We start from the raw sequence: 12,614 nt of genomic DNA on the forward strand, positions 1-12,614 counted from the left end.
AATAGCTTAAAGAGCGAACTGTCAAGGTTCGCTGCTTCATTAAATGAAATGCATCAACGTCATTTTCCTTTTAATACAGAGAGTTCGCTTGCATCAACATTAAGCGTTTCAGAAATGTTATCATATGACTTGCAAAATAAAACTGACGAGGCAGAAGCTCTGGCTCGCGACCTATCGATGTGGACTGTGCGACACAATAACCTTGAAAGACGTAAGTTTAGGCTTAGGAATTTCAAATCGTCTTAAAATCAGTAATCAAAATAAGAAAATTGGGTTTTTAGAATATGAAAACGAACTAGTTTTATCAGAACTAAGGAATCAATTAACATCAATAAATCAAATAATGAGCTTGGTGAATGAACATTCTAGTAATATCAGTCAGATTATGGAAGTACAAAACTTGCTGGCAATGTTAACTATTATAATTCAAAAATAAATCATATCCATAATAAAATTTCACATTTTATTGAGAAGTCAAAAGACTATGTGGAAGCTATTACATTAGCAACTAAGTGTGTTTTATCAACGCATCTGTTGCCAATTAAAGACCTAACGTTAATTTTGGAGAACGGACGGGAGAAAATAGGTTATGTACCTTTGTTAAACGCCCATAAGTTAGAATTTTATTATAGTTTAATATTAGTAAGCGTTGAAAGTTACAGGATCATGATTACAATTCCCTTTTATTCTTTTGACGCCTGGCAAGCATACAAAATATCACCATTCCCAACTTTCATGACAAATAACTCAAGTCCAGTAATATCCAGTTTGACAGGACACGTATTGAATTCCCCTGATAAGGAAACATATACGGTCATTAGAGACTTAGATAAATTAACTCACTGTTCAGAAGCCATGAATAATAAAGTATGTACAGCTGACTCCTTTGAATTCCATCATATATCAATGGATTCATGCGAGTTAGGTGAAGTGCTAAACGGTCCTCTCTCCCACACACATGAAGATTGTCCTTTTGACGATAATAAGTTTAATTACAGATTGAATAACGGCTCGTGGATACGATACGACAAGGTCGGCTTCAATGTATCATGCCCAGACGGATCCACGACCCACTCCAAAGAATTAACACTATCATCAGGGAATGGGCTTACTTCGCGAATTTCACGTGGACCACTACAATCCCATCCTTACCTCTCCCATACAACGCACGGGTGGCTAATCGGTTGACGAAACTAGCCGAGATGGAATACCCGTCACCGACTTATGCAGGGGGGAATCTTCGTTTCTACGTGTCACTGGCATCAATCAGCGTTACGGGGGTAATTCTTATCGCCGTTAACATCTTTGCTTGGCGTAGGTTGAGGCAAAAAAAGGTGGAGCTGCAGAGGAGCGTTTTGCCACATCCAGAAAACACTCCTATTGCATTGAAAGCATTTACATTTAGAGCCATTTTCTGGAAATGAGAATTGTGTGAAAAGCGGTCAATACGCTAGTAATATGTTGTATAAGAGAAACCAGGACAATGCATTTGTATTTTATATATATAAACAGTTAAAGTATCTTTTGGGCACCTAATAAAATATCTAAGTCCTACATACACACACACACACACACACACACACATATATATATATATATATATATATATATATATATATATATATGAATTCGTGGTGTGTGTGCGTACCGGGAATTTTTATCTTGTGCACATTAATATCAAATTTGATGTGTTTATATCTTTACCAAGGTAACAAATATTCTTAATCAGTTACTAATGAACAATAATATCAATCATAATATGTCTGTATCTTTAACAAAGATAACAACTATTTTTTAACAAGTTACCAATTCGCATGTACATGTTCAATTTTTTTTGGTACCTTATAATCATTTGCTAGCAATATGCCATATATAGCATATATGGATCTGTATTTTCCATGCATTTTTCTTTGTTTATGACTATGTATGTTAAGTATGTATTTTTTTTTACATATACTTTTTTTGCATATTCATCCTTAATCATTTGTTTATGGCTATGACTTAAATATATATCCAGTCACACTCCTAGGAAACATATTTTTTGTGATGTTCAATACTTGAAGGTAGCTGTCGAAGCTAAAGTAATGTAATCATTTATAAACCCATGACCCAAGGGATCATTGGAGAGTTGAGAGTGTGTGACGACAGCCATAACAGGATGTGAAAATAGACTAAGCTAAAGCATTGCATAGGTAAACATTTATTTATGTCTTGTAAACATGTCACAAGCCTCCCGTGCAAAACAGTTGACCTATTGATCCCTACCGGAACCACCTGACTTCTGGATATAAGGCTGCATGATCATATTGTCTTTGTAATTGTAATAAACGCTGAGATAACTAATACTACGTTATCGACGCGAGCTTATTGTAAATAATTTCTATTCATCTTTTCATACGGAATGGTCATCCGACCAAACCATCCATACTCCAGTGATGGAGCTATCAATAAATTGCGTAATCTGTTTGAATGTTATATGACCATACAAGATAGGAACATGGGCTTATGTAATGTTTTTTATATTTTTATGAGGTATTGCGTCATGTTTTGGAGAGAATACGCAATATGCCATGTGCTTTGGAAAATTCGCGAAAATCCTATTGATAGGATTTTATCTTATTTCTCACATCAGGGACAAAGGCAACCCCATGGTTGCATAGACAGATAGAGACTTCGCAGCTTAATGTATTTTTTTAAAAGTGTTCAGTGAAATACCAAAGTTTTGGTGTGACTAGTTTTTGTAATTATTAATTTTATTAGATTTTTTGTAAACAGCCCTGTAGGAAGGTGATGGGTTCTTGTATTGTGATCTGGTTATCTATTTTCATTAAGTGTCAAATTTGAATATTGTATTCAGATTTAATTTCAAGTGAAACAAGTGATTGTATAATTTTCATGTGTTATTTATTTTACTTAGAATAAAGTTTATTCAGATATGATAGTTAAAGTCAAGTTACATAATTTTCAGATCGAAACATTTTTGTCTCAATATAAGTTTTGTTCAGAATTAATATTTCGAGTGATTTATTTTCTTTATGTTAATTCTTTGAAAGTGTTGCAATTTATAGAGAATATATTTATTTTTGTAAAGAGTGTATTTTTTCAATCATCAGTGTTTAATGCGTATTCGCTTACATCCTGTTAATGAACGAAGTTAGAGTTACAGTATTTGAATATTCGTAATAATAATTACCTAGTTTTGTTTTGAGTGTACTTAAGAGACCTTTGGATATTCTGTGTTTTATATATTGTTTTGTGGGATTTGTATAATTGTCTCAGAGTTCGGTTATTAGTATTTTTTCAAGTGTAAAAGATTTAATGTAAAAGCAAACAGGTGTGTTTGGAATTCAAGAGGTTGTATAGCTTGCCAGTTGTAATGTATATATCTTTTTGGGCTTAGGCCATGTCGTCGTGATAGAAGTTCCTTTGAAGGTAGCTTCTTAGGTATATTTGACCTACAGTGATATATCCCAGAGAATTTATTAAAGGTATCCAGAATTCTAACTCCTTGAGCGAATATCCCTTAAAATTTTATGCAGGGATATCGCGTAATATCAGAGGACGTATTCTTGACACGTCTCATGGCTATCTACACCCCCAATAGAGCTTTCACCTCGAGGGGAAAGAGAGGCAAGAATAAGGAGAGTCGTTACAGAGACATCGCTCTTGACGCTCCCTACTGCTCTGCAAATAGTGCGCCAATCCGCCACCGCGAGGCGCCACCGTCATTCTTTTTGTCGTAGCTTCGCTAGACCGGTGTTTTTCCCTGTTCTCTCGTGCTATTTTGGATTATTTTGGACGCTATGATGTCTTCCCCAGCCTCATCAGCTTCTGGAAAGTTAAGTAATATCTTTATCTTGTGTAAATGTAGGCTCTTGCCAGTTTTGCTTTTCGATTAAGATCGTAATTAATGTAACAAGAGCTGTTGCCAGCCAGATGGCATCACAGACGCGGTCGTTCTTTCTGTTCATTTCGTTACCCAGAACGACGCTTTCCCGGCATTTTTACGCTTTAATAACTTTAACTATTTAGATATTTAGCTACGGATTCTTATATTATGTCATTGTTGTCGTGGATTTGGCTATTAATGATCGAGCCTCACGAGTGCTAAAATTCCTAGCCTAGGCACCTATCACACTTCATACATGATATAACCTTCCTGGTAAAGTTTTATTGAAGCACAGGCAATATTTTACACATTTATGATATTACTCAATTATGCTTTCCTCTTCCAAGATAGTATACAGAGAGTTTCGGTGAACGATTCTCAATGCTCCTAGGCTACTAGCCTAGGGGCTTTAGTATACTTTCATACATGTCCCCATTGCTCTTGTATTGCCTTTTAAGGGGAGACTGACACTTCCTATACCTTTTAAGCTGATACCAATCTCCTAGGAGATTTAGGAGCAATCCCCCTTCCCTCTGATTAGCCTAGGTTATGCTCAGTTTTCTTTGCTGTGAACAGAGTTCTGGCAAAGTTTTACTGAGACGTTCAGTTTTCTTACTCCTAACCACCGAGTCGGTTTTGAGTTTAGGACGGGACATCAGAGTACCAGTCTGTGTTAGGCATCTCCCTGTCTTGGTGAAATGATTTCCTATGTCAGGTTAAGTAGCTCTTTCAGGAGGCTAGACCTCCCTAGGCCATTCCTTGGGGGTTTTTGTATGACAATTCCCCCTTCCCTGGCCTAGCAGACAGTCCTGTCCTGGTAGACCCTAGACCAAAGAAAGGATTTCTTCACTGCCTGGGGTCTCTAGTAGGAGATTCTGCTCTCCTGCTAGTCGGGGTCCTACGGACATCCTCTCCCTTGACTAACCCAACCTGGGGAAATGATTTCTCCTACCTGAGTAACGTTACTTCATGAGACCAGAATCCTTTTAGGTTAGGTAGTGCCTTAGGGCATTACCTTACCTATAGGACACCTACCCCCTCCCCGCTATCTTTCATGTTGAATGATCCAACACGCTCCTGGCCGTCGTCCTACATTAACCCTAGGGTTCTTGTAGGACTGGCCTGAGGTTCCCCGTCTGCCGCCGGCCAGACCGGCTGCCGGCGGGTACCCTCATATTCTTTGGAGTGTTCTTCAGTCCTCCCTTGGACTGCCTTCCATAGCCCTTATGACTGGGATATGGTTGGGTGGAAGCTCAAATTTAATTCCCCCTTCCACTTGAACCCTCATTCTGGATGCAGGCCGGCAATGCTGCGCCCTTGCTTTCCTCCATCCTCTCTTTCTCTCGTACTTTCATACTGGGCAATGTCCATTGTCTGCCGGCCGGCAGTTGCCCTGCCGCCGCTTGTTGGGAACATAGTTGACCGACAACCCAAAGACATTGGACATTCAGGGACCGACTGCTGGCTGCTGAGTTGCCGGCCGGCAGGCGGCCACCCATACCTGGTCATCTGCCGCTGACTGCCGATGGGTCCCCTTGATGGAAGGATCTTCGGCTGCCGGCCGGCAGAGCCGCCGCCGGCCGGCAGAGCCACAGCCGGCAGGCAGAACCACTGCCGGCCAGCAGATCCACTGCCGGCCAGCGGATCCACTGCCGGCCGGCAGAACCGCCGCCACCGACAGAGCCGCCGGCAGTTGGCAGAGCCACTGCCGGCCGGCAGGGACCGCCGGCAGTCGGCAGAGCCGTTGCCGGCGGCCTATCACATAAATTTATGAAGACAATAATTGCCTTCAATAGCCCAGAATAGGCCGGCATGTACCGGCTTGCCCGGCAGACGCCGGCAGGCCCAGCAAGTGCCGGCAGGCCTGACAGGACTGGCAACTTATTACCAAACAGTCAGTGCTGTAGCCCAAAGTTTTTCCAACCTACAAGGTGCTTCATGGGCAGCCTATTGTGAGACCATCACATATAAGAGAGCGATTCTCTCTTCCTTCAATGGTTATGATCCATTATTGTCCTTAATCCCCAATATTGAAACTGGAAGATTGTGTTAAGAGACACTTTATATCATAGGATTTCATCTTCCTCTGAGAATTCTTAAGAATTCTACTTTCAATATTGGAGGAGGTCATAGCAATTGGCTGGACAGGAAACACATGTAGGTGTCTTTCCTATTTATAGCTTACCCTATCCAAGGTAATATAAAATATTATATGTATGTTGAAATTTGAGAATTCACCGAATACTAATAGACTTTTCCTTTCTTTACAGGAGCAACCCGAGTGCGGGAATAGTTTTTGCAGGGTCCGCAGTAAGAACTTCTGCGGCCACGACATGTGCAGGGCCCATGCTCGCTGTGCAGTCACCAAGGGGGCTCTCAAGTACTGGGACCCGCAGGTATGTACTGTTTGTGAAAAACTGGTAAGAGAGGCTTTTGATGACCAAAAGTCCACTGAGTCAAGGGACGCAGCAAGGGAAAAGCTGCGTAAATGGGTCAGGAGTTTCCAGAAGAATACTTCTGGCCCATACCTTCCTAATGAAAAGATGAGGGCTTGTCTTTTCCCTAGGGCATCTCGGATGCAGTTAATCCCCAGGCTCAACCTTAGATTCCCCTGGTTCAGATTCCGGTAGAATCTGAAGTTTCGGATGCCTTGGAGAGCATCCAACAAGAAGACAACATGTCAGTTGTCTCAGAGGAGACCGAGAACAATCTCCTATTGGAGGAGTTGGATCAGGTGGATGACGTTCCACCTGAGACGGAAAGTGAGAAAGCCGAAACGATTTCGGTATCATCGGCCACAGTGAATGAGCCGGTGCCTTCGACCTCCTCCACTGCACCTCAACTAGATTCGATCACGAGTACGTTGCACTCGTTGCTGTCCATGGTGCAGGACGTTCAAAAGAAATCGTCCGAGAAGGAGGCCTCTCTTCGGACTGAGATGCATCAGCTAGTTGCGACACGTTTGACCCCGAAGAAGCTAAACGTTAAAGATCTCCCCGCCTTCTCTGACGTTAACCCCTGGAGGTACGCAGAGCACATGCCCATGTCGGGCGGGAAGATCTTCCTCTCAGAAAAACTGGGCACTGTTCCAGTAGAGGAAATTGGGTTCTGGCCCAGCTAAGGGGCCTACCCGGATTGGTATGTCCGTCTCACCATACTACCACCTTAAAAGAGAGGGCCTATACTAGCTCTAAGGTGCCGGCTCTCAGCAAGAAGCACCCGTTCTTCATTGCTGATCCTAAACGTGCCTTCCCCTTTATGGACAAAGGGCTCAAGGCAGCCTTAAAGGTAGTTGAGGCAGGGAAACCGTGCCCTACACTGGAGGAATGTAGACCCTTCTCCCGTACCTTCCCATCAGACGATGCGGACTGGAAGGATGTACACAACACCTTCACAGTAGGGAAGCTGGAGGCAGATATTGCCTGACGACAGTTCGGCGAAGACCTCCCCAAGCTGTCGGACTTTCTCCTGCGTAGGGAACAGCAGACGAAAGAACGCTTAGCCGCTTCCTTGTCTCTACAGACTGGCCTGGAGACAATGGCAAGCATCCCAGATACCCCAGACATGTACATGGTCTTCGCCAAACCCATCTTGCGACAGTCACTAAAGACCTGTACAACTTTATTAAAGCCCGAAGGGCTTGCAGAGAGTTCGTTTTCGCCTCGGCTGTGGTGAGACACGAACCCAGGAAGCTGATAGCCTCTAACATCTGGGGAAAAGACCTCTTCCCAAGTGAAGTGGTCAAAGAGGTCGTGGACAAATCCGCCACTGAAAATAGAAATCTTCTTTCCAAATGGGGCTTGTCCTCCAAAAGGAAATCTTCAGCTGACGAGGGTCCCCAGCCGAAGAATAGACCAAAACGACCTAAAGTGCCCTCTCGGCCTAAGCAACAACAACAGCTTCCCGTGGCCACGGTGTCCCAGACGGTGGCACAATCACCCACTACCTTCCAACTGGTGCCCCAAAGACTGACGACTCAGTCACCAGTGTTCACCCCAGTGTTTGAAAGGCAGTCTATGATCTTTCGACCGAAGTCTCGAGGATCCTTTCGAGGTTCCTCCAGACGCCCCTTCAGAGGTAGGGGCAACAGGGGTGGACATGGCCAAGGAGGTAAATCCTCCTCCCAGCACTCAAAGTGAGATGCTACCGGTAGGAGGGAGACTCTTCTACTTCCGGGATCGTTGGACCTTCGATCCCTGGGCCCACAGCCTAATCAAGAACGGACTAGGGTGGAGTTGGAGCTCAACTCTACCAAACTTCCCTCAATTCTTCCAACACTCAACCCCCATATTAGAAGAATATGTTCAGGAACTCTTGAGCAAAAGAGTTATACGGAAGGCGAAGTCTGTCAGATTCCAAGGAAGGCTATATTGTGTTCCGAAGAAGGACTCGAAAAGCTCAGAGTAATTCTGGACTTGTCACCACTCAACAAGTTCATAGTGAACTACAAGTTCAAAATGCTGACGCTTCAACACATCAGGACCCTGTTGCCCAAACGGGCATACGCAGTCTCCATAGACATGACGGATGCGTACTGGCACGTTCCGATCAGCCGTCAAGTTTCCCCCTACCTGGGATTCAAACTACAAAGAAGACAGTATGTCTTCAGAGCCATGCCCTTCGGACTAAACATAGCTCCAAGGGTATTCACCAAAACTTGCGAATGCAGTCATTCATCAACTACGCCTAAAGGGAATCCAGGTGGTAGCCTACCTGGACGACTGGCTGGTGCGGGCAGCATCCGAAGAAGAGTGCATGCAAGCCTCCAAGGAAGTGATCCAGTTCCTGGAACACTTGGGATTCAAGATCAACTTGGAAAAATCCTGACTGTCTCCAGCTCAGAAGTTTCAGTGGCTGGGCGTCCACTGGGACTTACAGTCGCACTGCCTTTCCATTCCATCAAAGAAAAGGAAAGAGATAGCAGGATCTGTCAGAAGCCTTCTTCGGTCCGCAAGGATATCAAGAAGAAAACAGGAGAGAGTGTTGGGGTCTCTCCAGTTTGCCTCAGTGACAGATCCAGTATTGAAAGCACAATTAAAAGATGCATCAGGAGTCTGGAGAAAATACGCATCAAACGCTCGAAGAGATCTAAAAAGACCGATACCAAATCGTCTGCGATCCCTACTCAAGCCATGGTCGGAGGCCAAGAACCTAAAGAACAAGGTTCCCTTACAACCACCTCCACCGTCAGTCACCGTTCACACGGATGCCTCGAAAGAAGGGTGGGGAGGTCACTTTCATCATCGGAAAGTCCAAGGAACCTGGTCTCCCCTCTTCAAAACCTTCCACATCAACTTTCTGGAATCCATGGCAGTTTTTTCTTTCCCTAAAGAAACTGAAACTCTGCTGCTCAATCCACATCCGTCTGGTTCTAGGCAGCGAAGTCATAATGAGATGCCTAAATCGACAGGGCTCGAGATCGCCTCACATAAATCAAGTGATACTAGCACTTGTCAGCAGTCCACCTTCAAGTGTTCCGCAATGTGACAGTGGACGCTCTATCCAGGACCAAACCGATAGAGTCAGAATGGTCCCTAGACGCAAGATCGTTCTCCTTCATCTTACACAAAGTCCCAGGACTGCAGATAGACCTTTTTGCAACGAGCGACAACAAGAAGCTACCCCGGTACGTAGCCCCGTACGAGGATCCTCTAGCGGAAGCAACGGATGCGATCCATAGACTGGAACAGATGGTCCAAGATCTACCTATTCCCTCCAACCAACCTTCTGCTGAAAGTCCTTGACAAACTGAGATCCTTTCAGGGAACGGCAGCAATAGTGGCCCACAAGTGGCCCAACAGCGTTTGGTTCCCCCTGGTAACAGAACTACGCCTGAAACTGATCCCGTTGCCGGACCCAGCTCTGACTCAGCAAGTGCAGAAATTGACTTTCTCAGCTTCATCAGTGAAAACCCAGAACCTTCATCTCATGATTTTCTCGCCTTAGCGGTCAAGAAACGGTTTGGGATTTCTAGGGACAGTATCAACTTCCTAGAAGAATACAAGTCAAAGTCAACAAGAATATAATATGAGTCTTCCTGGAAGAAATGGGTGGCCTTTTTCAAGGCGAAGAAACCTAAGGAGATTTCTACGGAATTCTGTTTGTCCTTCTTCATCCATCTTCATGAACAAGGTTTAGCAGCCAATACGATTACTACATGTAAATCCGCCCTGGCCAGACCAATACTTTACGCCTTCCAGGTAGACTTTTCCAACGAAATCTTCAACAAGATCCCTAAAGCCTGCGCAAAACTTCGGCCCGCAGCTCCTCCTAAGCTCATATCATGGTCTTTGGACAAAGTTCTTCATTTAGCATCAACCCTGAACAATGAGGATTGCTCGCTGAAAGACTTGACTCAGAAGGTGATATTCTTATTTGCACTAGCCTCGGGAGCCAGAGTTAGCGAAATAGTGGCCCTCTCGAGGGATGATGGCCACATTCAGTTCACAGACAATGGAGAACTAAACCTCTTTCCGGACCCGACGTTTCTCGCCAAGAACGAGCTGCCCACTAAAAGGTGGGGTCCCTGGAGAATCTGTCCTCTGAAGGAGGAAGCATCCCTCTGCCCAGTGGAATGCCTAAAGGTCTATCTTCGTAGAACTTCTGACTTTAAGGGAGGTCAGCTTTTCAGGGGAGAGACTTCTGGTTCAACGTTATCCTTGAAACAGATTAAGGCGAAAATCACCTACTTCATTCGCAGAGCGGATCCAGACAGCACACCCGCAGGTCATGATCTGAGGAAAGTTGCCTCGTCTCTGAATTTCTTCCAAACAATGTCGTTTGAAAGTCTTCGTGCTTATACTGGATGGAAGTCCTCGAGGGTCTTCTTCAAGCACTACGCGAAGCAATTACAAGAAATTAAATTTCATGTGGTGGCGGCGGGCAGTGTAATAAAACCCGCTGCTTGATTACTGCGAAGAACAGTGCACTATTTGGGACTTATAGTGAAGGGTGTACATGATAGACTCGTAGCCATATCATGTTGAGTTTTGTGTTTATGTGATAACACTATAGACTGTTCTCCCTACACAGGTGACATTAAGCATGATAAGCTGACAGAAGTGCCAGGCATTCTTATATGCACATTGTTCCTAGTAACAACAGAATGTATAGTGAAATTTCATATTTCCCTTAGAGTGGCAAATGTTTTCCTTTTCAGGTAAACCCTATTATTCCTGTTATTACTGTTTATGCTTTTATGCAGAATTATTCAGCATACATTGTAATTGTTTACAACCATGATTTCTATTTTTGTAATAAACAATAGAACGAATATTTGCGTCTCTTTCGCCCCAAATATTTCATTGTATGTATAAGTCAGAGCATCCTTGACTCTTTTTGGTATTTAAGTAAATACCAGAACTAAGATTCATTGTGTTCCAGGCAAATAGGTAAGATCTTGTTGTACTAGACTGTTCATTTTACTGTTTAAGGTTTCCTACACGTATATAAACCTGTCCGTCTCTTCATCGACAGACCCGGGAGGTACAGTAACCTGCCCAATCTAATACCATGCTAGTACAGACTATGCTTTACGTATATGTTGACACTAATATACAAACTGTTTGCTAGATTGTTCCTTGAACTCACAATCCTTGGGTTTTTTCCTCGAGTCTACCCAGACTCTTCCCTGTATGGGGCAGGAAGCACTGACATATTTCATGGTCAGGTGATTGATGTATAACGGTAATATCAAGTGTCTCTAGGTCTAAGGACCGAAGAGGAAAGATTTAGCTCGAGATGAACGGCACTATTGGAAATCCACAGTTACATTAATGCTCTGGTACACTTCCATCACGACGACATGGCCTAAGCCCAAAAAACGTATTTTGAGCGAAGCGAAAAATCTATTTTTGGGTGAGGTAGCCATGTCGTCCTGATGGACCCACCCTCTTTTGGGACAAAAGGATAATGAATCTCTCCCTATGGTAGTGTATCTGCAACACCTACAAAGCTACAAAGAATGACGGTGGCGCCTCGCGGTGGCGGATTGGCGCACTATTTGCAGAGCAGTAGGGAGCGTCGAGAGCGATGTCTCTATAACGACTCTCCTTATTCTTGCCTCTCTTTTTCCCTCGAAGTGAAAGCTCTATTGGGGGTGTAGATAGCTATGAGACGTGTCAAGAATACGTCCTCTGATATTACGCGATATCCCTGCGTAAATTATTAAGGGATATTCGCTCCAGGAGTTAGAATTCTGGATACCATTGGTAAATTCTCTGGGATATGTCACTGTAGGTCAAATATACCTAGGAAGCTAACTTCGAAGGAACTTCCATCAGGACGACATGGCTACCTCACCCAAAAATAGATTTTTCGCTTCGCTCAAAATCCGTTTATAATGTTTGCTTCCTAGACATGAGCCAGAGTATATATTTTTTTGGTGGCCAGACCGGGAGCCATCATCATATAATTTTTTTTTTTTTAGTGCCCAGACCCAGGAGCCATCATCATATAATAATATGTAAATATATATATATATATATATATATATATATATATATATATATATATATATATATATATATATATATATATATATATATATATATATATATATATATATATATATATATATATATATATATAGGCTATATATATGTATGTATATATATATATATATATATATATATATATATATATATATATATATATATATATATATATATATATATATATATATATGTATGTATATATATATATATATATATATATATATATATAT

General features: G+C 42.8%; 1 protein-coding gene across 1 annotated transcript in view; it reads left to right on the top strand.

The window, feature by feature from the left end:
- The first annotated feature begins 2,401 nt into the window (after window positions 1–2,401).
- The window catches only part of LOC137646453 (uncharacterized), a 21,253-nt gene continuing 11,040 nt past the window's right edge, over window positions 2,402–12,614 (top strand). The window contains exon 1 of the mRNA XM_068379554.1: window positions 2,402–2,532. Coding sequence (XP_068235655.1) covers window positions 2,402–2,532 — 131 coding nt within the window. The remainder of the gene's footprint in view (window positions 2,533–12,614) is intronic.

The sequence above is a fragment of the Palaemon carinicauda genome, chromosome 9 (assembly GCF_036898095.1).
Source record: "Palaemon carinicauda isolate YSFRI2023 chromosome 9, ASM3689809v2, whole genome shotgun sequence".
Lineage (NCBI taxonomy): Eukaryota > Metazoa > Arthropoda > Malacostraca > Decapoda > Palaemonidae > Palaemon > Palaemon carinicauda.